General features: G+C 38.7%; 1 protein-coding gene across 1 annotated transcript; it reads right to left on the reverse strand.

The window, feature by feature from the left end:
• Positions 1-17247: 17247 nt before the first annotated feature.
• Positions 17248-18934, reverse strand: LOC125316078 (F-box/kelch-repeat protein At3g06240-like). The gene is made up of 2 exons (XM_048283154.1): positions 18723-18934; positions 17248-18665 (listed from the first exon to the last, which is right to left on the reverse strand). Exon 2 carries the CDS (start codon positions 18635-18637, stop codon positions 17504-17506), a length of 1134 nt encoding a protein of 377 aa, XP_048139111.1. The 5' UTR covers positions 18638-18665; positions 18723-18934; the 3' UTR covers positions 17248-17503.
• Positions 18935-24289: the final 5355 nt, after the last annotated feature.

Consider the following 24289-nt stretch of genomic DNA (forward strand, 5'->3'; position numbering starts at 1 on the left):
CACTTGAAGAAGTTCTTTGATGAGAATGGATGAATCTCTAGATATGAGATATCTAAGGTATTGTACCGTATGAGGATGGCCGAGGAATCATCAATTAATGATCATGTTTTGAAAATGATTTGGCACATAGAAGAATTGGCTAGCATAAATCTTATCATGGATAACAATTTAGATGTGGATTTGATCCTCCAATCTTTACTCGATTCCTTCTCTGATTTTATCTAAAACTTCCACATGCATAAGATGGAGAAAACTATTGCTGAGTTCCATAGTATTCGGGTAGTTTATGAGAAGAAAATGCATCACACAAGGCCAAATGTTGTGGCTATAGCTAAGGCCTCTTCTTCAAAGAGTAAGACTGTTTTGAAGAAAAAGAAATGGAAGAAGCCTTTGAAAGTTGCTATGCATGTCAAGCCCAAGGTTGAAAAGGGGAAATGTTATTACTGTGGTGTCATAGGGCACTAGAGTAGAAACTAGAGGAAATACCTCGCAAGCTTGAAGGTCAAGCCCAAGAACTAACCTTGCAAAGGTATGGTATCTATACTTATTGAAACTAATCTTATGATTTTGAATCTAACTTTTGGATTCTAGATTCTGCTGCAACCCGACATATTTGTGTGATTTTGTATAATCCGAAAACAAGTAGGATGTTGGGACAAAATGAGATTGTCCTGATATTTGCTAATGGAGTAAGAGTTGCTGTGTTAGCTATAGCAACTTTTTGTTAATGTTTGTCTTCTACATGTTTTGGTTTTAAAGAATTATTTGCATTATGAGAATGCTTGTTCGAATATCATCTCTATACTTCGTTTGGATACAAAGAACTATAAATTTTCTTTTGTTGATTATGTATGTTCTATTTATTATAATAGAACTTGTGTTGGCTCTCGCTTGCTAACCAATAACCTTTATACTATTATGATGTCCGGTAATGTGATTACCAATATCAAAAAGAAAAAATAATCATGATGTAAATGCAATAACTAAACGCTCTAAAGATAGTTCAAATCCAAAGTATGTCCGGCAACTTGGATTAAGTCATATTGGAGAAGATAGAATCAACAAGTTGAGTAATGATGGATAAAATGATCTAATCGATTTTGAGCTATACTTGGCTTGTGATGCATGTCTTCTAAGAAAAATGACCAAAGCGCCCTTTGTAGGGCATATTACGCAAGTTGCTAACATAGGGGATTGATACATATAGATATATGTGGACCTATTAATGAAACTGCTAGAGATAGTTATTCTTACTTTATTACCTTTACCAACGATCATTCACGGTATGACTTAATAAAGTATAAATCTAAATCCTTTGAAAATTTCAAGGAATTTAGATTTGAAGTTGAGAAACAAACAAGGAAGAGTATTAAGGCTTTTCGATCTGATCGAGGAGGTGAATACCCTAGTATTGAATTCTTGAACTATCTTAAAGATAATGGCATTTTATCACAATAGACGCCTTCTATAATTCTAGAAGATAATGATGTATCTGGAAAAAGAAATCGCACTTAGATATAGTGCAATCTATGATGAGTTACACCGATTTGCCTGTGTCCCTTTGGGGACATGACCTTGAGGCAGCTACATATTTACTTAATAGAGTGCCATCAAATCTATTCCAACCACGCCTTATGAGTTATGGCACATTAAAAAATCAAGTCTTAGTCATATCAAGATTTTGGATTATTCGGCTTTCATCAAGAAGCCGAGAATGGAGAAATTTGAGGCTAGGTTTGCATGAAGTCGCTTCATTGGATACCCAAAAGAGACTCTTGGATATTATTTCTATTTTCACTCTGACCAAAGAGTTTTGGTCAGCATGCCCGCTTCTTTTCTAGAGAATCAGTTCGTTCAAGAAGATGGTGCTAGGCGAAAAATAGTATTACAAGAAGAAAACAATGAAATACCAAATAACCAAGTTCAAACATCGATATCTGATTCAATGGGAGCTTCTAATACAAAACCTCGTAGGAGGAGTGCAAGAACGTCTCGTCTGCATATTCGTTATAGACATTTAGTTGAAGATATTGAGCTACTGTTCATTGTGAACGATAGTGATCAGCTGAGTGATTCTGACATCTACGAGGAGGCGATATCGGACATGATTATGGTAAATGGCTAAAAGCCATGAAATTCAAAATGGATTCAATATATTCCAACGATATTTGGAGTCTAGTTGATCTGCTTGATGGTATTGTTTGGTTGTAAATGGCTCTTCAAGGGGAAGATGAACGTTAATGGTTAAGTTGGAACTTACAAAGCACCTCTCATGATAAAAGGATATCAACAAATTATGACGAAACTTTCCTACTTGTAGCTATGCTAAAATCCATTCGGATTTTGTTGGCTATAGTTGTACACCTTAATTATGAGATACTCCAAATGGATATCAAAATGGGTTTTCAAATGGTTTTCTCGAGAAGGACATTTATATGGAATAACCACGGGATTTTGAATCTAGTGGTAAAAGTCAGAAGGTGTGTAATCTTAAGAAATCCATTTATGGACCCAAACAAGCCTCCGGAAGTTGGAACATCCATTTCGATGAGGTAATCAAATTGTTTGGCTTCATCAAAAATCCGGATGAATCACGTATATACAAAAAGGTTAGTAGGAGTGTAATTGCATTTCTAGTTCTGTATATCGATGATATACTTTTGATCGAGAATGATGTACCGATGATATCATTGATTAAACTATTCTTGTTGCAGAAATTGCCATGCCCCGATTCTCGGGTATGCCACAACCCTATCTAAATGCCTCAAGTCATAAGGACAACATCACGGGCACATCATCGACCCATACCTTATTAACTCTTTATTAAGCAATGCGGAAACGTACAACTCCCAACTAATGCTTTAAAAATGACAGGGATAGCAAAGTAGGACAATACAACAATTACATCAGCTAACTCAACAAAAGACTATCATTTTCGTAAACAGATAATCTTTAACCCTATAGAGCTAAACATAAATAACCTCATACTTCGGGGCGACTCCTTAAGACCAACAAAAGGATGGGAAGGTTGGGTAAGGTTAATGTCCTATCTACTTCAAAAGAGGGCTCACGTCTCCCTCGCCCATACGTCTCCTCGAATCTCTATTACCTTAGTCCTAAAAAAGGTTAACAACAACGGTTGAAAAATAAATCTCAATGAGTCAATGCCTAAATCCGGTTAGGGTGTTAATTCACTTAGAGTGGCCTAACAAGCAATACGGGTCCACAATAATGTATTCAACCACATGTAAGCTTACCAGTCATGAGCCACACGTAATGCATTGCTTGACACGACATGACAATCACATCAATCGATCTACTAACAAGGCATCACATCAACTTGCATACACAAAACACCATACGCAGTTCAATTATTAACAGTTAAAGCCACTCGGCCCGACACACTTGATAGTTACTGCCTAGCATACTAGACAATTAGTGCTTTTCGGCGGGACCGTGACATTGTCTCATTACTTCGGCAATGACGATTGTTAGGCCGGTGTCATTCCGAACAACCCGGCACCGCATAGCAAGTATTCCTATAAGGAGCGTCGATCCGTCACAAGCTATAACCGGCATCCGATTAACCCGACGACACGGATTGGCGTGTATTTAGCAAGTTGTGTAGTTCCGATCGACCCGACACGAATTGGTCGTGGAAACCTTTGTGACCACTCAAGCACATTCGACAACAAACCAATTCTTATCTTTTGTATTTAGCTGAATGCTCATACAGACATGCTCAAAGGCTCGGCCCACGGCCATTTTCATGCTAAAATATATAGTTTAGTTCCATACGTAGTCATATGAATGCACAGTTCATCCACAAGACTTTGCATCTATAAACAAGGGGACTAACATCGGCAAATTCACTCAGCAACTAATCCAATCACGAAATCAAGCCATCGATCACAACGGTTGATTAAACACATTTAATTAACCCAATTGTAATTATTAATTCCAATTACATAAAAATAGAGTCGATATAATTCTAAACCATCAAGCAATCAACCGTCCGCTTGGCTCTAACCTATTGCTTGCTCACTATCTAACAATGACGACTAGTCAAACAATTCATCCTAACATCAATAAGCCACGGTCCACCTAGCTAATCGGTTTGACATATTTAATTGTGGCCATTTGACATAAACCAAGCTCCCAACTAAACCAACCACAATTAATCTACCTAAATACCATATTATACTAATTAAGCTATCTCTAAATACAATTAGCATCCTAACCAAGAGTTAGGGGCTAACCCACTAATTAACTAACATTCCGTGACGACTTGTGCATACCGGTGACAACCACGACAACGCACAGGGCAGCGGTGTCACGACCCTCTCGAGCCGGAGCACGATTTCGAGTGGGCTAATGGGTCGTAATCGTTCGGTATGCCGTGGAGTCCCTCCCAAGGCCCATTACCTAAATTGCAATGGAGGAGGAAAACATATCGACCTTTCAGTATGGTCTAATGACATGTGCTACGTGTGTGTGCCATAGAGGCGCCACCAATCATTTCTTGGGGGAATGATTGGAAAACCCTATCGAATAGGTGGGAGCTTTTATTTGATTCTGCGAGAACCAAAGAAGTGAGATTGGTGACTTAGTTACGCTAATTATCGCAATTGACGCCCTTTCGATATCTAAGTTGAATGAATTTTCTAACCTTAGATTTCATGCAAATGAGTAGGGGTATGAGTCCTAAATCTAGGAGGTCATGCAGAGAGCAGTGACTATCCTAGCAATCACAATCATTAAAATAAATGTGCAAATCAAGGGATCCATAACATGCAGATAAAACGCATCAAACCAACCATTGCATTCCTAGTGGAGCCCTATTGGCTTAGAGAAGGGATATTTAAAGCATAGGAGGAGTTCATGAATGATTTGGAAGCGATTCGCCCATGAGGGGCAAATCGTAATTTTAGAAAAAACGGGAGACGATTTACGAAAAAGGGAAAAATCATCATTTTTAAAGGAATTGGGAATCCAAAGCGTCAAAAATAGGATTGGCCAACTAAAGTGACCCATCTCCTAATTTTCAACATATTTTAGAATTTTTTGGGATTTTTGGAGACGATTTATCCTTAAGGGGTAAAATTGTCATTTTTAGAAAGAAACAAGACATGAAAACCCAAAAAGAATGATTGGTCACCTAAATCGAACCATCTCCTAATTTTCGGCAATTTTCGGTGATTGTCAGGGATTTTCAGGGACGATTTACCCTTAAGGGATAAAACTATCAAATTTGAAAAAGAGTCGGGATGCAAAAATCCAAAAATGAGACTCGCAGGTTGATCGTGGCCATTCCTCAATTTTTGGCATTTTTCAGTAATTTCTAGGAATTTTTAGAGATGATTTACCCTTAAAGGGTAAATCGTCATTTTTCAAAGGAATCGGGAAGAGAAATTCCAAGAATAGGATTAACCAATTGAATGTGGCTCAATCCTAATTTTTGGGAATCTACCAAATTTTTAGGAATTTTTTCTGCAATTTTTCCTTTTTTTTGGATTTTTTAAAGTTTTTCTCTAAAAATAATTTCAAAAAGCTTTTTTTTTATAGAAAAATTATGAATCGGGTTGGGTTAACCTAGTCCCGCCTCACGAGTACCCGACCTAGTCCACGCGGGGTCCGAACCAGTCCACAACCGAAATGACGCCGTTTTCAACATTTTTGTTTGAAATTTTGAAAATTTTCAGATTTTTTATGCAATTTTCAAAAATCCCGCCCATTCTTAATTCAAGGGCTCAAAGAATGCCACGTGCCTCCGATCTAAAACTTGATATCAAAGGCCACGATTGTAATAGGCGGCTGAACCATGGCCGTCCCATCAATAGCATTTTTTATTTCTGGAAAAGGATTTTTTTGTTTTTGAATTTTTGAAAATTTTGATCCAACGATCATAATTGTGACATGTGGCCAAACTTGAGCCGCTAGATCAAAAAACATTTTATTTTTGAAAAAAACACAGATTGCAACACATGGCGAGATATCCACTATCGGACCTTACTTTTATTTTCTGTTATTAGTTATAACAAATTGCGCTGACATGGCTGCCATGTCCGTGCGCCATGTGCGTTGATCAAGTCAACGTGCATTGACCTGTCAACACCCTCATTGGGCGATCGGCGGGATCTCGCCGGCGCCTTGCCAGAAACCTGTTTCCGACGTTGAAACACCATGGAAAGACCTCGATTTTTATAACAATCTAATACTCAGAAATTCCACACCATCATATCTGAGTTTTAGCATCCAAAACCACCTAAAACCAAGCTATCTAAACGTCGACCGAATGCTACCCCGGCGACGAAGACGAACGAACGATTTTCACGTCCAAAACCTAATCCTAAACTATCAAACAGCACCAAAGGGAGGACAAGAGATCTTACCTGCAGTCCCCGCCAGCTCGAGGTCGTCGTGAGCGAACAGGGAAGTTCACGATCAGTCTAGCGGTTTATGAGGTCGACTTGGGGTATATATGCAATGAAAACACAAACAGAGAGGATGTACGTGGGCTAGTGGAAGTTTAGCAGTCGCCTAGACTAAAAAACTCGAAGAAAGATTAAGTGAATGAAGCTGCACCATGGGAGCTCACGCTCGAGATCGGGGACCGTGCTCACCTTTTTTCGCAACGAAACGGCGGTACAAAGGGTTCAGGGCCTTCATCTGGGCTCCACGAAGCTTGCAGGCTCAATCTCGATACTTCGTTCGCTCTGGATCGCCGCAACCGAAGCTTCGAAGCTTCTGCTCCCACCTTCGTTGATGGCGGATCGTGAACTCCGAGAACCTATTTTCTCCCTCCCCCTCTCTATTTCACTCTCTTTTTTTTTCTGTTTTCGTTATCCCCCGATCTGTTATGTAGCCCCATCGTTGGAGTCCGTTCGTCCACCGAATGCTCCCCTCCGGATCTGTTATCGTTCGTTTTCTGTGTTGGCCCCCTCCGTTCGCACGTGCACGGCAAGTTTTAGTTCGCCGGCTGAAGTCGGGAACCCGTGGGCATTATGGTCGTCTCCGTTTTTTAGTCTGGGTAGTGCCAATTTGGCGTTCCCCTTCTTCTTCTTTTTTTTTCGATGTTCCTCCTCTTTTGTTCTGTTACCCGTTCGAAGGTCCACCTGCAGAAACGCTTCTGTGAATTCCTTTGGGTTCTCTTGGTCAACTAGTTGACTTATCTCTCTATATATATATTTGGGGAAATTTAAAAAAAGGGCTTCAAATCCTTTCAATTTCTAAAAAAAGAGTCTGACGTGGATCTTGTTTCAAATTAAGGCTCGAAGCGTCCTATTTATTTCAAAAAAGGGCCTAATCAGGGGTATTTTCGTCTTTTAATTTTTTAAATTTTTTTTTTTTTCTGTTTTCCTTTTTTTTTTTTTTTCCTATTCTTTTCTTTTTCCTCTCCCCTCTCTCACCCATCGACGGCCTCAGCTTCTCTTCAATGGTGGGCATTAACTTGCTCTCTCCTCGGACGTCCTTGAATTGCACCAAATCAAGAATCAACCCAATGTAGCAAAGACCCGGCAAACGCTTGACAAGAGGCAAGAATCACCCATTTTTGCCCATTTGACCCTAAAAAGCGGCCCATGCCCCCGGAAAAATCAAGAACCACGAAGAAAACCGCCATGTTCTGTACTTGGCAAGAACTTCGAAATGGGGTGAGAGCAAAGGATTAGAGATTTATCGCCCGGGTGATACGAGCGACGTTTGGCTAGGGGTCCTTGTAGGTGATCACGGGCATGGTCTTCTTGAAGGACTCTCGATCGGTCTAGCCATCGAGGCCGTGGTGAACATACTCGACACGAGCATTGTGGCACAAAATCTCGACGAGGACCCGCTACTGGACCTCGTCGACGGCCGTGACGTCCTCGATGAACTGGAGAAGCCGTCTTATTCTTTTCGTGGAGGTTGTAGTCGGCTGGGAGTTGAGGAGGTAGGAGATGGAGACGAGGGAGGCGTAGAAGAGGGTGGATCGGAAGGTGACGTAAGAGTGGCGGGAGTTGCGGAGGCCGTTGCGGGCCCTCGGTGAATTTGTCGTTGGTGGTGTTGTTATAGGTGAGCTGCTTGTTGTTGACATAGACTTACTGAGAGATGAGGAGGTGAGGTTGGTGGTGAAGGAGGAGGAGGAAGGCGAAGGAGGAGGGGGAGAGCATAGAGAGAGATGGTGGATAAAATGGATTCCTCTATTGTTTAAAATAAGAATTGGAAGAGTTGGAGGAGGAGGAGGAAGAAGAAGAAGATGGGGACGACTTGCAATGGAGGAAGGGGAAAAAAAGGGAAAAGCAAAATGGAAAAGGAAAAAAAAAAAGGAAAAGAAAGGAGAAAAAGGAAAGGAAAAAGGGAAAAAATTAGAAAATGTCAAAAGATGAAAATATCCCTATTGAGGCCCTTTTTTGAAACAAAGAGAGCACTTGAGGCTCATTTTTGAAACGAAATCTACTTCAGGCCCTTTTTTGAAAAAAGAAAAGTACTTGGGGCCCTTTTTCGAAATTTTCCCTATATATTTTTGTGTGTGTGCCTAATTCACCTTTAAAGTGACCCCTTTTGCAATTTTAAGCTCAACATTGAACTCCACAACATCTCTAAAACCTAGGAACGGTAACATTTGGCCCAATGGATTCAATTATACATAAACCCCCAAATTTAACGAGTGAGTTGGAAGTAAAATTTGTCCAATTAGAGCTCTTAACGACCAACTCATGTCAATATGACCTTACTAGTTCATTTAAAATGCTGAAAAACCTATGGGTCAAGGTTCACATGTGCATGGGTTCACCTTTAAAATGATCAATTTGACACTAATTGAAAATCGCGGATTATACCGGAAATGCAAATAAGCACAATTTGCAATCTACTCAAAAATCAAAATTGATTGGACTAAAATGCAATTAAAGGTATAAGAATCAAATGTCATAACTAACTCAGTAAGAAAAACAATAGAAAGACCTCAAATGAATTTTTTGCTCAATTTGGGTTCACATTTGTGAAGACTCATGTGATCCCATATTGAATTTTTCAAATTTTCAAAGGCCAAAATGAAGAGGGAATTAAAATAAAAATTTTGGATATTTTTCCATATTTTTGTGGCCAAAAATGTTATTTTTTCATAATTTTTTGTGTATTTTTCTAATATACAGAAAATACTAAAAATGTGAAAAATGCCGAAAATTATTTTTTGTTCAAAATTGGTTCCTTAAGCTTGGCCAAGGTTTCCAAAGTTGATTTTTTTTTTTTTGAATTTTTATGGATTTTTAAAGATTTTTCAAAAGAAAAACCGATTAAAAATCATATGTCAACAATTGCCCATCTTTAGGAGTGATCTCGTTAGAAGTTACATCCAAAGACAAGGTGACTCTTGAAATTTAATCGACTCAACTAAGGAAAAAGAAAAGAAAGAGCTATGACATTTGATCCAAACCTTTTCACGTCAAGATATGAGAGGGATTAGAGGAAGAGCTTCACCTGATACTTACTTGCCAAGATATATGATGTACATGACACTCTAGCATCCTCAAAATGGTCGGATTGCTTTTCCTTTTTTTTTTTTTTTTTTTGAACCTAAGATTCTACACCTAAATCTCTTGCTAAGGAGTACTTAAGGTATGATACTCAAGTTCTAAAAAAATCTACCAAGGCTTTAGGTTGCGAACACTTGCGGATATAAAAGATCCGAGGCATGCTAACCTATGTACCCTCGTAGAAGGGCTTATTAAAGAAAGGTAATCTATTTCGAGGCTACTAGCTACTATCCGTTCCGGAGGGTATAATGGATGGAATAATGGATCAATAAGAGTTTATAAGATAGATTTCGAAGGAAGAATGCAAATAAGGATAAGTTACGATCTGATCAATGCCTAAAAGAAGCACCACCATCAAAATCAAGATTTGGATAGAAGCCCACCACCTCGGTATAAAGGATAACCACCAACCGAGGCTAAAGGGGTTTTGGCTCACTACTAAGAAGTAATACATTATCCAAGGATAAAGAAATAGAGGATTTAATAATTCAACTCATGATGTTGAATTCTCATTCATCAACCCTAGTCTCCCTTAAAATGGAGAAGACTCTTCAATTTAATAGGAGGACTAAGACAAAGTAAAAAGGAAATAAAAAACAATAATCTCATCCACTAGCCTTGCACAGCCAATAACAACCATAAAAGATTTACTGATATCAAAGGAAACAACTCCAATCAGCCTCACATTGATTTGTCTTTGATTAGGCCTCAAATCAATAACTAATAAGACATGATATGGCTTGAAATCAAGAATCAATTACATCTTGAATATGCCATAGAATCAACAATCAATCACATCTTCAATATGTCATAAAATCAGTAATCAATCATATCTTGAATATACCTTTGAATCTTCAATCAATCTAGTTAGCAATTAATCTAGTGATTCACCTTGAAATTAGCAACATTATTGGAAAGGGAAATAATCAATACTTTACAATCGACAATCTTAGTCGATAGTCTTCATGACGACATGGGATAATTGATGACATAATCGGATGCTCCACATCACTTAGTAATGAAAAAAAATAAAATCAGAGGATAACCAATTCCACTGGATGTGGGAATGGTGTACATAATAAGGTACTCACACTCGGAAGTATTACATCATATTGTGATCTCAGGACTATTTACAACTGTATAAGCATGATAACTTCACAGGTTAAACTGTCTTTTCCTTCAACTGAAATGATGCGAACGTTTGGGATTCGTGATGTTGACTGTCATGACTCGAGGGAATGACCTTGGTCTTAAGAGACTCAAAAATATACAAACAATAACTTTTCGTGAAGAGTTTCTTAATCCCCACTTAGACAGGATCTTTATCTGAAACTGCATGGGCTGAATTTCTACACAGGATACATGATCTCAAATACTTCCTTTTTGTGATATGAAGTAAGATAATTGACCTAATTTTATTGATTAGGTGCCAATAGGTATTACTGCATATGCATGAATGACTCGCTCGCACTTGGCGGTGGAGGCAACTTTGCCTTGTCCTTAGATGGAGATCTGTAAGTTGTCATGTTTACAAATTTCCATTTTAGCAATACAGGAGGAGGTCCATATTTTAATTCTTCTTCTTTTTTGTAACTTGTTATGAAAAGGTTAAGTGGAACAAGTGGACCGAGTGAAACATTCGGGAACTTGCGTTTGGCTGAGTTCGAACTGAAGATTGTTGAGGTAACAAGCTAAAATCTCCATGCCTGCCTTCTTTTGCAATCAGTTGATTGTTGTCAGGAGAGACTCCCTCAGATGAAGCATTTGATTTGATGCATGACCCGCAATTTGTAAAGGCTTTGAATTCATCTTTCGACTTGTGTTTTTCTGACAAGTTAGTTTGTCTGAGGAGGTCGATAACCCTTGGTAGGTAAAGGTACATGGAAAAGCTTTTGAACTCTGTTTGTTTTACCAAAAAAAAAAAAAAAACAGAGAGAGAATTGATACTAATAAGACGTCATGTTGATACCGCTAATTAGATCTGCTAGCTCCAGTGAGTGAAATGCGCTGTGAACCTTGTCTTGCTTGCTTGAGGTTCGACATCTTACGCCGATCATACCACCTTAAAGGGCAAGGCTTTAACTAAATTGCAGGTTCAGCCTCTTACATTTCATATTATCGATCACAATGTCTCGTTTGTTTTGGGGTGCAGTTACGCGGATTCACTCTCTCGTCACACTATACTACATGACCTGAAGTTGCAACCGGGCCTCCGTGCTCGTGTTTTTTTTTTTGGTAAAGTAAGATATATATTGTTTGGCCACTATCAGAAGGGCCCGACACTGGCTGATGACACTAGTTGATTGGTGTGTGGATCACAAGGGCGGGTCCCTGGAGGCCAACATCTCGGCCAAATACAATCGGGGGTTGCGCCTCAATGAAAATAGTCAACAATGCCAGGCTACATCTTCTTTTGGCGTGTCCTCGCTTGAAGTGGGCTTTATCCTCACCAGATGCATCATTTTAACCTTCCAAATGATGTGGCAAACCATTCTTGCTAAAGTTCGTTCTTGTTGTTCCTCATAATTATCTATATAGCCATACTACCGATATCCTGCCCAATAGGTCTAATTATTTTAGTTGAAGGAACCTTCGAGGTGTGTGATGGGACCATACGGCTGATTGTGCCGGCCACTTAAGATTTATTAATGTTTTAAATCCATTTCGACCTCAAACGAAGCTTGTTTTCAATTCTTGATGACTTTTGAATCGACCTCAACTTATATAAGCACGAGGAATTTTTATTCAGGGCGGTTATTTCTCTTAATCTGTTTTCTTCAATGTGTGCTTTAATAAAGAAGGAAAGATACGTTCCGCACTTCAATGACACTGCGCAGTACTATACCTAAGTGGTTCTCATATCGTCCGGACGGAAATTGACATGAATTACCAATTTGATCATAAAGTGAAATCATAAAAGAATAAGAGATCCGTAATTACAGTGAGGTACTTGGAGGAGTATCTAACTCAAGGAAAAGTCCATGGTAAAAACCAATGAGGTGAAAAAAAAATTATTACAAATGAATGATTGTGATAGAACAGTTTCTTCCAGACTAAACCTTTCGCACTAATCCAAGATCACCACCAACACTCTCGATAGATAACTTTTGTTTTCTTACGTGGACTTCGGTAATGCATCAAAACGACTCTCAAAGCTCTAGATTCTCGATGGATCAATGCCAAGATAGGGAGAAACAAGAGTTACCAAATAGATAGCATAATCGAAAAATCCCCCTTTATGGGATAATCATTCCAAAGAGAATCATCAGCTCCATACCCTTCATCATACACATCCGCTCCATATCCCTCGTATCCGTCAGATTCATATTCATCCGAAGAACGATTTTCCCGCTCTTCGTGTAGGCGATGGGGGCCTCCACAAGGGGGTACCGATCTTTGAAGGCACGTATGCAATCAACGCTGAACCATTTTGTCCCCTATCCTCCTCCTCTCTTGTGCTCATCCATTATCCATGCCTCGATGCGAAGATCATACCCGCAGTTGTATATGAACAGACTGGCCTCCGGGAATCCCGATTCCCACTAAGACTATGTCCACGTCGACTTCAGGGAGCGGGAGCTCTCGATAGAATTTCTCTTCCGACAAATCAAATGACATGATCACACCATGCCACCTGTGAGCAACTCTATAGTCAACGAACCAGTGTATGGCCCCGTTCCAATAAACTCCAGGGCCATATACTTCGAGATCTTCGAGATCACCTTCTTCCTTGGACTGGACTTGTATCCTTTTTCTAGGAACCGGACTTGAAAACATTTCTACCTCCCAATTGTCGTTGTGATAATTGACTATCTTGTAGTCATCAAATCGAGAGTCGAATCCGAATCCACAGAATACGGGGAGTTCAAAATCGGAACAGGCAACTCCCTATACTTCCTGATGGCTGGGTTATATATGAGAAAATTGCCGCAGACAAGTAAACATACCGACCCATCGCAAGACCCCACGATGTTGGAGTACTTCTAGAGAGAATAGTCCTTATGTGGACAATGAAACTCTACCGTCCGCGATCATCTCCGCCATCAAGAGCTTCGTGGTCTTTGGTGACGAGGGGCTGCTCTTGATGATTCTCTGACTAGGAATTAAATCCCCTGCAAGCCTGGGTCGGATATTAGACACCGCCAGCATTTGCCAACACACTTGAATCGCATCAAGGACTTGACCGGTAGCCTCAAGAGTATGTCGATTAAGATATCTTCGGGCAAACTTTCTGTCATTGTTTTGGCAAAAACAGTCTGCTCATTGGCAGGTTTTGAGTGAAAGAAATGTTTCTTCAGTAAAACTCACCCAACAACAATTCTAAATCAAAGTCACCCAATAACAATTCTAAGTCAAAGAAGCTTACTCAGCTCAGAACAAGACGAGGGTCAATTGGGTTGGCAATGGCTGTGGCCTCTAGGTAGCCTTCTCGACGTCCAAGGCCATCGCCAGAGGGGGGCTCGCTGGCCTGGGCGGTGGTCATGCATGGAGTCCAGTAGCGCCACCGGACATGGTGAGGTCGAGTGGTGGCTGGGCGGAGGCAAGGAGGAGGAGAGAAGGGGCCGCCGCGCGGGGAGGGGGGGTGCAGGGGAGGAATGAGGTATTCAACTTTCTTTTTTTTTCATATATTTTACTAACCCTAATCGAGTTTCTTACATATATAATATGCCGTCTCACTTTTTGTGTATTGCCCATAATGTCCTTGGGAGTACCTTTTGAAACGTGGATCGATGTCCAACTAAAAAACGAAAAACATGGATTGATGAGTGAATCGAGAAAAGATTGTGCCTTTTGTTGATTCTTGGACAAGGAAATACAAGCGACAAGAAAATTAAAGATACTGCATGTAAAGATAAATAGGAAGATGAATTTGAATAATTAGTATTCTTTATTTGATTAATGATTGTACAAACTACAATTCAAGTACTTATATATTTAATTTACCGATAACTGTCGATTCCACCGCCTAATTACTATGCTCCTTCCATCAACGAATACCGCCTTTAACGTTGCACCTAGTTAGTCGGTTCCAGTTCTTGATGATTACTTCTCTGACAATTGCATATGAGTTAATTGTTTCCTTAACTTGGACTTGGAATTTAGTTTGATAAGTTCCTCTGCTCTTTCTAGTCTCCTTCTGAAAATTACTTCTTTCTTCCTTCAAGACCACTGTCTATTGCTCTATCAGACGTTTTATCAAGAGATGCTGTTGGGAAGTAGTTATTTGTGGCATGAACTGTGATTGCTTGCACCTAGAAAGATGAGTAATCACAGTTACTCACCAATAGGGGTTATAGTTATACCTATATATGCCCAACATCGAATTTTTCAACCAAAATTTTTTTTGGAACATAGTTGCACAATCTAGGTTAAAAGAATTTCTTATTCCAGACAGTTTCTTTTGATACTTGCTAATGATATCTCTAGCATTTTCTCGGTACTTCCAACGATCATCAGACACCAAATTAACATCCCACCAGCATCCACGGTCAAAACTTGCAGTCATATGAAGTTGATCAATTATTAACTACATGATGCCAGCAACAAAATGAGATAGTTCAGTCCCCAGATGATATTGGAAAAATTGTCAGAAATATAAGAAAGAAGCTTCTACAATCAAGAATTACTTCTTGAATATTAGCTCAAATGAAGCAACATTGAGATTAAGCAAACTCGAAAAGCAAACCACCATTATAGTATATCAACGACCATGCAACACAGCAACAGACCTATAACCATTCTAATGCCGATACACGACTTTCGCCAACAGAATCAGGAGTTTGAAGGAAGAGGATGTCGAAAAAGTGTAGTAAAAAAGATCACATGTATCATTGCAGAAAAGAGTAAAACATAGTTTGCAGTTCAAGTCATGTTTAAATTAACATAAGAAATATATGCATATAACAAAGTTGCTCAAAATGCATCATCACTTGATTTGGTTATTACAGTCTTCACAAGAATTATCATCCAAAGAAGACTTACGAGGTTGACAGAAACAAGGACATTCATTATTGAGTACAAAATTGCAGTCCAATTATAAGTCCCATAACAAAGCTGTAATTCAGAAGGCTTGGTAAATAGTCCGATTTTCAAGAAGTGAACATAATTCATTCCAGGCTAAGAACATATTGTCCTGATTCAAATAAGTATCAATCCCATTGAAAGGACAATGGGAAGTAGGTTATCTGATGAGTGGTTTTTTGTTTTCATATGTAGGATGTGAGCATTATCAAATACTTTTCAAGGCTACTTCTCATTAGCAGCCAATGAGGTGCTTTGTATCAGATTGCAAGAGGTCCGACTAGTAATAATATATCTCCTTTTGGGTTTGATTTATTGGTTTAAGGGAGAATAGTTCAGTTATGTGGGTAAGGACAACCGTTCATTTGCTTCGCAATGCTTTGTGGAAAAACCAACCTGGAGTTATCTCAAAAAAACTCACAGTTTCGAGCAAAACCAAATTAAGAACTTAACTTAAACCACTGAAAATCTTGGTTCAGAATAGTTTTTCATATTTAATACTATCTCTTGAGCTTAAACAATCAGGCATAATCTAAGAAATATGAACACGACATATGGACAGAAGCATCATATCAATCGCATCATAAAGTTCTAATAAAGGAATAGATCTGTCCATTTGTTTCGTATTTTACCCCTTTCCATTAACATAGCATGGAGATTGAAGATCCATAAATAACCCGAAACAATACCTAATGTTAGCTATAGACAACCCAAACACCTCATCTCTTTGGTTCTTCACTATTGTCAGGATCATTTATTGCCTTGTCCTTAGAATAGTGTCATGAAAGTTTGAGTGTCCTGTCCTTCAGTTGTTAGAACAAGCGAGAACAGTTGTTGGTTAACCTAGATTATAATAGCAGCGCCAAAAATACAAGAAAGTTCTCTTTCCCAAGCCCTTCACAGGCCCTTCAAGAATCTTCCACCAGGCTTAACGTACTGCGACTGCTTTTCAAACTGCTTAACCGTCACACTCTTTTCAAGGAGTACACACATATACATATACATACATATACACATATGTATACTGGAAATCAATACCAAACTTATAAATGGACAGAAGACAGTTCATTATGCCCCAAGAATAAAATCATTCTACCAATGGAAACTAACAGTCATAATTAGGCTTCAAACAATTCAAAATAAACTTCCCCCCAGAACTCCAAAGCTCGCAGCACGTCCACAAGTACTACAATTTACTTCCAAGATCACAAAGTCCATAATCTGCAACTTATTGTAATGATCTAATTTTCTGGAAAAGAATGACGAAAACCGTCCAAGAAACACATTTTAGAAAGAAAGATGCGTCAGTGGCTTCTTCACCAAAAAAGGTACAAGAACAAGAATGCCCCCGGTACCATTAAGCCATCACCCTAGACTAAGTTCTACCAGATACCTCCATCTCTATAGCACTATAACGTAAAACGCAGAAGTGAAACTATCTTAGTCATCCTTCATTACCTACTAAGTTTACTATGGCATTAAAACACCATATGTTGAAAATATACCCAACTAAAAAAACCGGAATTCTCACTTGGAAAAGGACAAACTTAGATAACACAGTTTAAAATCAAATCTACTGGGTGTAACAAACTATTCAGTCGAATCTCCAATCCTCGCATGACTCTAGTAATTAATCTAAGCCAAGGCTACAGTACAGTTCAACAATGTTCACACCATCATCCTAATAATCGAGGCAAAAACATGTGGAGGTACAAACAGTTAATATTGCAGGTATTCTTGATCAACCTAAAAAATATTCCCAAAAGATATCCACTCACATCAAAACACTAAATCAGACAATGCACAAGATAAAACACTAAAACTATTACAATGAATGTATAACTGTTCAATAAAATTGTGATAAAAAGTTTCATCCAGACTAAACCTTTCGAATTGGTCCGCGTCATGCGGGATATCGCCATCACCATCCCTCTCAGTAGATAATGTGCGTCTTTGTTCAATAATGCACTCTAGATTCTTGATGTTTCACCGCCAAGATAGGGAGACACAAGTGTTTCCAAATAGATAGCATGTTGGAAAGGGTCATGCCTCCTTATAGGATAATCCTTGCAACTGTTATTCTTCGGATTGAACAGAATCATCCGGTCACTATTAACCCGAAGAACAACTTTCCCGCTCCTTGTGTACGTGAGGGGGGCATTCCCAACTCCGGTTTCAAGATTTACAGATGTGCAATCAATGCTGAACCATTTTGTCCACGAGCCTCCTCCTCGCCCGTGCTCATCCATTATCCATGCCTCCATGCGAGGACCATAGTTGCCGCTGTGTATGAACAGACTGGCTCCATGGATCCCGAGTCCCACTAAAGTCATGCCCACATCAACTTCAGGGACCGGGAGCTCCCAGTGAAATCTCTCTTCCGACAAATCAAATGACATGATCATACTCTTTTTGTCAGAGATCAAGTCGTAGACGTACCAGTGTAAGGCCCCGTTCCAATAAACTCCAGAGAGGGAAACTTGCTGATGGATTAGTTCCTGGTACGGGAATTGTATCCTTCTCCAGGAACCGGACTTGAACGAAAATCTTGCCACCTCCCAATTTTCCCAATTGCCATAATCAACGACGCCCTCCACTATTTTGTAGTCATCAGATCGAGGGTCGTATCCGAATCCACAGAATAACTCATAATCCCTAGGGATATCGGAAACAGGCAATTCCCTATACTCCCTGGTGGTCGGGTTACAAATGAGGAAAATGCCGGACTCAAGTAAACACACCAAGCCATCGCATGACCCTACGATGCACGGCTTCCTGCAAGGAACCTCGATACTATGAGGGACCACCACCAGCGGATCCTCGCTGCCGTGGTCGAGCGTTTCGTAGTCTACTGTCTGGAGGAGGTTGTCGCAGGGGCTGCCGATGATGATCCTCTGGCTAGGAATCAAATCCCTTGCCTTCAGCCTCTGCAGATGCAACTTGACGAAGCTCGGGTCAGAAATTAGATCAGAAATCAGAGACCGCCACCCTTTACTCACGCGCTTGAATCGGATCAATGACTTGGCCGGTAGCCTCGAGAGTATGTCGATGAAGATACCCTCGGTGAAAATGTCGCCCATTGTTTCGGCAGATGGTCCGTTCATTGGGCAGGTTTTGCTAAGCAAGGCTCATATAAATAAGTGTCCAGCGAGAAGTCACTAATTCTAAGTCGAAAAGCTTACTCAGGTTGACGAGATCTTTTCTCCGAGGTCCAAGGCCGTCGCCGGACCTCAAAAGGGCGGCTCGCTGGCGTGGGCGGCGGTCGCGCGTGGAGTCCAGCAGCTGGGCGGAGGCAAGAGAGAGCGGGTGTGAGGTTGTCAAAAAGGTCAGGCACATTGGGGGCGACTGCAACCCTAATTTGCCCGATTCATGGTTGAAACGTGGATCCGATGAGAAAATCGAGAAAATATTTTTGAACATAAAATATAAACCACAACAAAATTATGGAGATAAATTTGAGCAACTAATGTTCTTTAATTGATTGGCGGTTGTAAGTAAAATTATCTAAAAAAAGTCCTAAGCGTGATATAATTATGTCAATTCGGTCATAAACTTTTTTATCAATTCATTTCATTTGACCGGACGGCGTTGATTGTCGGTCTTGGCTTGACCTGTTTTTAATAATTTTTAATTTTTTTGAAATTTTATTATTTTTTTTCTTTTCTTTCTCTTTTTCTCTTTTTTTTTCCCTTCCTTTTTCCTCCCGCTCACCTCCAAGCCCGAAGACCGACTAGAGATGAGGGTCAACGAGGTCGACTTCGTCGCCCACTAACGAGGCGAGCCTCACCCGGCCATGTCGACGCCTTGGCCTCGGGCCCCCACCTTTGGCCGATCATCGAGCTCGGCGGTCAGCCGGAGGAAGAAGGAAGAAAAAGAAAGAGAAAAAAATAAAAGAATTCAAAAAAAATTAAATTATTATTAAAAAATGGCCACGTTAGCATTGACCAACCAAATAGACTAAATTGACATAAAAAATATTAAGAACTGAATTGGCACAATTACAATAAGTCATGACTTTTTTTGGTAATTTTTCCGGCGATTGTACATACTATAATTCAAGTATTTGTATGTTTAGTTTCAAATAGCAAACAATCGCTAAAACATTATGCTAGTTCTACGTGCTACATGCAATTCAGCAATCTCCATTCACATGTTCGGGGTTGTCTCCACTTGATGGTTATGTTCCTTCCATAGTCGATTACCTCCTTTGATGTTACACCTAAGTTCGTCGATTCCAATACTTGATGATTACTTCTCTAACGATTGCGTATGAGTCAATTGTTTTCGTTGCCCGATTAAATATGTCGGTGCTGGCTTGACCTGTTTTTAATAATTTTTAATTTTTTTGAAATTTTATTATTTTTTTTCTTTTCTTTCTCTTTCTCTTTTTTTTTTCCCTTCCTTTTTCCTCCCGCTCACCTCCAAGCCCGGAGACCGACTAGAGATGAGGGTCAACGAGGTCGATTTCGTCGACCACTAACGAGGCGAGCCTCACCCGGCCATGTCGACGCCGGCCTCGCTGGCCCCCACCTTTGGCCGATCATCGAGCTCGGCGGTCATTTGGAGGAAGAAGGAAGAAAAAGAAAGAGAAAAAAATAAAAGAATTCAAAAAAAATTAAATTATTATTAAAAAATGGCCACGTTAGCATTGACCAGCCAAATAGACTAAATTGACATAAAAAATATTAAGAACTGAATTGGCACAATTACAATAAGTCATGACTTTTTTTGGTAATTTTTCCGGCGATTGTACACATTATAATTCAAGTATTTGTATGTTTAGTTTCAAATAGCAAACAGTCGCTAAAACATTATGCTAGTTCTACGTGCTACATGCAATTCAGCAATCTCCATTCACATGTTCGGGGTTGTCTCCACTTGATGGTTATGTTCCTTCCATAGTCGATTACCTCCTTTGATGTTACACCTAAGTTCGTCGATTCCAATACTTGATGATTACTTCTCTAACGATTGCGTATGAGTCAATTGTTTCTGCTGCCTGATTAAATATGTCTCTGATAGTTGAATCTATCCATAGGTTATATCCGATTTTATCGATTTCATTACTTGGCATAATTTTATCTCAAGTTCGTTGATGTTCACGAGGCTGTCTTATTACAGTTAACTCAATCTTCATTTGTGAACCGAGTATGCCGACACAAAGCTTTGGACACTTGGTAGATCTTACCTTGATCGCTTCTCGTTCAGCCTCTGCCGACCGAGACATTGATCAAGGACGTGGAAATTTTTTTTTCCTGTGCTAACGCATGCCTCTTTCACAAGAAGCAAATAGTTTTTCGTTTCTTTGAATATCCATAATGATCTACAAATTGAAGAGACGCGCATCACTCATCATACCTTTCATATTAAATCTTTTCACCGGCATACTCTACACATTCCTATCACTTCCTTTCGAGAAGCCACACATCACACTCGCCTAGAAAACCCATTTATTCGGAATACATGTATTGAAATGAAGGTTGCAATTTTACATATGCTTCTTTACGATCTAAATCTTCTTCAACCTTTCACTCTCAAGCTTTTCCATGGCACCCATTGCTCGAGCTTCAACCTTCTCTCCTAGAAATCCTGAAATGTGTCTCTTGGTTACTAGTCTCTGAAAGTCAGAGCGAAAAGGTAAGCTTTCCCTAAAATTTCCAATAATGCAAAGTGATTGACAAATCTATATGAAAAATTTAGGGCAACGCTATTTCCATCCCGTTTTGGCTGAACCACTCCATTTTTCAAATAACATACCGAAATACCCTTCTCTTTCTTCCATATATTGTTTCTTTCTTTGTCATGCTAACCAACATAAATGCCTTTATTTCTATTTTCTCCTAAATTATCAATTTGACAATAAATTACACCCAATAAAATATCGTCTTATGATGCATCATTTTATCACTTTGCATAGAAAATGTTGTTAGCTTTAATTTATGGTCTCGCTTTTTTAATTTCAAAAGTTATATAACTGGTTAGAAACTTTTAGTTATAATGAATTATGAACACACAATTTGTTTTTGGGTCGAATATGAACACATAATTAATTGCCTTTTTTTTTAATGAAATAGCATGAGGGAAACTTTGTTTCAAAGTTATAAATGATAACTCAATTTGATTATATAGTAGATTTAGACAATTTGAGTGATTTTTCGTAATAAATTTGTAGGTTTATAATGTTAAACATCGTTGAATTGTGCTTCTTTTTTAGCTTCCACATTTTAATCTGAATTACAAGATGGGGGTGAAAATTTATTTACACATTATCCACTTTCAAACTCGCGTAAGATTGTTCAGGGAAAGTTTTAAGCATATTTTAAAGTTTCCATCCATTTGTTACGAGATTGAATTTACAATCGATACTAATTACTTTCTCCATAATAGGAATTGTACAAAAAGAAATTTCATATTTTTTATTTTTTTTCATTTATTCATTTATCATTTGTTAATGTTTAATATGATCTAAGTATAAATATATTTGACATTTGATCATGCTTTAACAAATTAACCTTTTCCATATTTTGATCACTTTTTATTTTTCATTTTTTGTTATCAAGATCGGCTAAGTAATTAAATTGAATTTTTATTTTCGACTTTGATATAGTTTCACTCATACTATTTAGATAAAAAGAACTTAATCATGTGTTCATAAGCTTCCATAAATACATATTTCTTGTAAATAAAAATATGAGACTGTAAATTAAAATTGACAACATTCTCTAGAAAAAATAACAAGATTTGGTTAATTGATATCTTCATGGGCGTAATGGAGCATTTTCATTGTGAAATTAATGGGAGATGATAGAAATAATGTCGGTTTTGTGGATTAACGTGATAAAAAGGAAATAATAAATTGAAAAAAATGGTATTTTGGTAAGTTAACTGGATGAAAGGAGTGTCTTAACCAAAATGGGAGTGAAAATAGCGCCGCCCAAAACTTAAGGGGAAAATTGTCAAAAAAATCTTAAAATCTATTGTACTTTTGCTAATTCAGCCATAATCTTTTTGTATTTATGCAAATTTAGTCTTAAACCTTTTATGTTTGTGCTAATTTAGTCCATTTGACCAACTTTAACCAGCCAACTGTGACGTGGACAATTTTTATTAGTAATATTTTAATATTTTTTAAATTATATTTTTATTTTTTTTTTCTTTTCTTCTCTTTCCTTTTTTGGTTTTCTTCTTTCTTCTTCCTCCCACTAGCGATTGGCCGGGACGAGCCTCGTTGGCGCCGAGGGAGGTCAGCCGGCCATGACGGCTTCACCATGAACGTGGAGGCTCGCCCTCGCCAAGGGGAAGAGCAAAGATTGGGTGTCTGCAAAGATTTGAGTTCATGGCTTCATCTTCGAGATTAGTAAAGCCTCATCTGCAAGTGACCTCGCCTACATCTTTCACCCGGATTTTGGAAGTTTTCTTCTACTATCGCCTTTGTTGGCTGGTACCCGCCTAAATCTACCTTGCCATGGCTGGCCAACCTTATCCAAAGGCCGCACGCCTCACTGTTCATGATAGGGGTGAGCGGTTCTAAATTCCGTATAGTTTCCATCTAAAACTTGGAACCTACTCGCTAGAACATGTTCCTCATTTTTTGGAATTTAGAATATATCATGCATATCTTGGAACTTGAAACCTATTCTGTCATAAGTTCCAAGGTCAATCCAGAGTCTATTCGGATTACATCTGTATTCTTAATTGAACGACTACAGTAAATTATCACTTTTAATGATTACCATTTGATGTTATAATCCACTGATCACAACTCATATTTAGACATACAAATAAATATGAAAAATTAACAAATTAAAAGTTTTATGGAAGCATGGACTAGTGATTTCAATTACATACTTATCATCAAACGCTATGGATTATCGCAAGATCATGCGAAGTTATATACCAAGAAAAACACGAAAATTTGTTACATGTTACATTATAGGTTCCGACTCCACCTACTTGGAATCTAGAACCTACCCATTGGAATATGATCTCTAATTTTTGGAATCTAGAACCTACCATGCTCACCTGGGAACCCGGAACTGCGTTCCCCACATATTAGATTCTAGGTTCTACCCCGAAATCATGCTCACCCCTAGTCCATGGCGAGGCCGCTATGGCTGGTCGACCTCATCCAGGCCGGATCCGGGCAAGGTCGCACCTCACCATGGCTAACCTCGTCGGCCTAACCTCTGACCGTCGCCACACTGGTAGCCGAAAGGATTAAGAAGAAAGGGCACAAGGAAAAAGAAAGGAGAAAAGAAAAAAAAAAAGGAAAGGAAAGAAAAGAAAAGAAAAGAAAAGAAAAACAATTTGGAAATATATTAAAATATTAATAAAAATTATCCACGACAATGCCAGCCTCTATATCAACGCTAGCCGGCATCCACGTCATTGCGGTCTGGACAAAGTTGGCCGAATGAACTAAATTGGCACAAATGTAAAATGTTTAAAACTGAATTGACACAAAAAAGGTATATGAGTGAATTGACATAAGTGCAAAAGGTTCAGGACTATATTGGTAAAATTAAAAGGTTTAAAATTAAATTAGTAAAATTAAAAAAATTATGACTAAATTGGTGAAAGTGCAATAGGTTTAGGACTTTTTTTTTAACAATTTTCCCAAAATTTAAATGTCGATGAGAATTAAGATTTCGTTTGTTTCATGAAAAGTTGACAATTTGAAAATGACTGCCTTTATTTTTTTCGTTTATATCTCTTAAGACAAGATTTGTTCATTATAAACTCATTTGGACTTCAAA

Source organism: Rhodamnia argentea, chromosome 1 (assembly GCF_020921035.1).
Source record: "Rhodamnia argentea isolate NSW1041297 chromosome 1, ASM2092103v1, whole genome shotgun sequence".
Lineage (NCBI taxonomy): Eukaryota > Viridiplantae > Streptophyta > Magnoliopsida > Myrtales > Myrtaceae > Rhodamnia > Rhodamnia argentea.

Bases quoted from the DNA above. Each gene is read 5' to 3' on its own strand.
- LOC125316078 (XM_048283154.1), bottom strand. From the start codon at position 18,637: ATGAACGGACCATCTGCCGAAACAATGGGCGACATTTTCACCGAGGGT.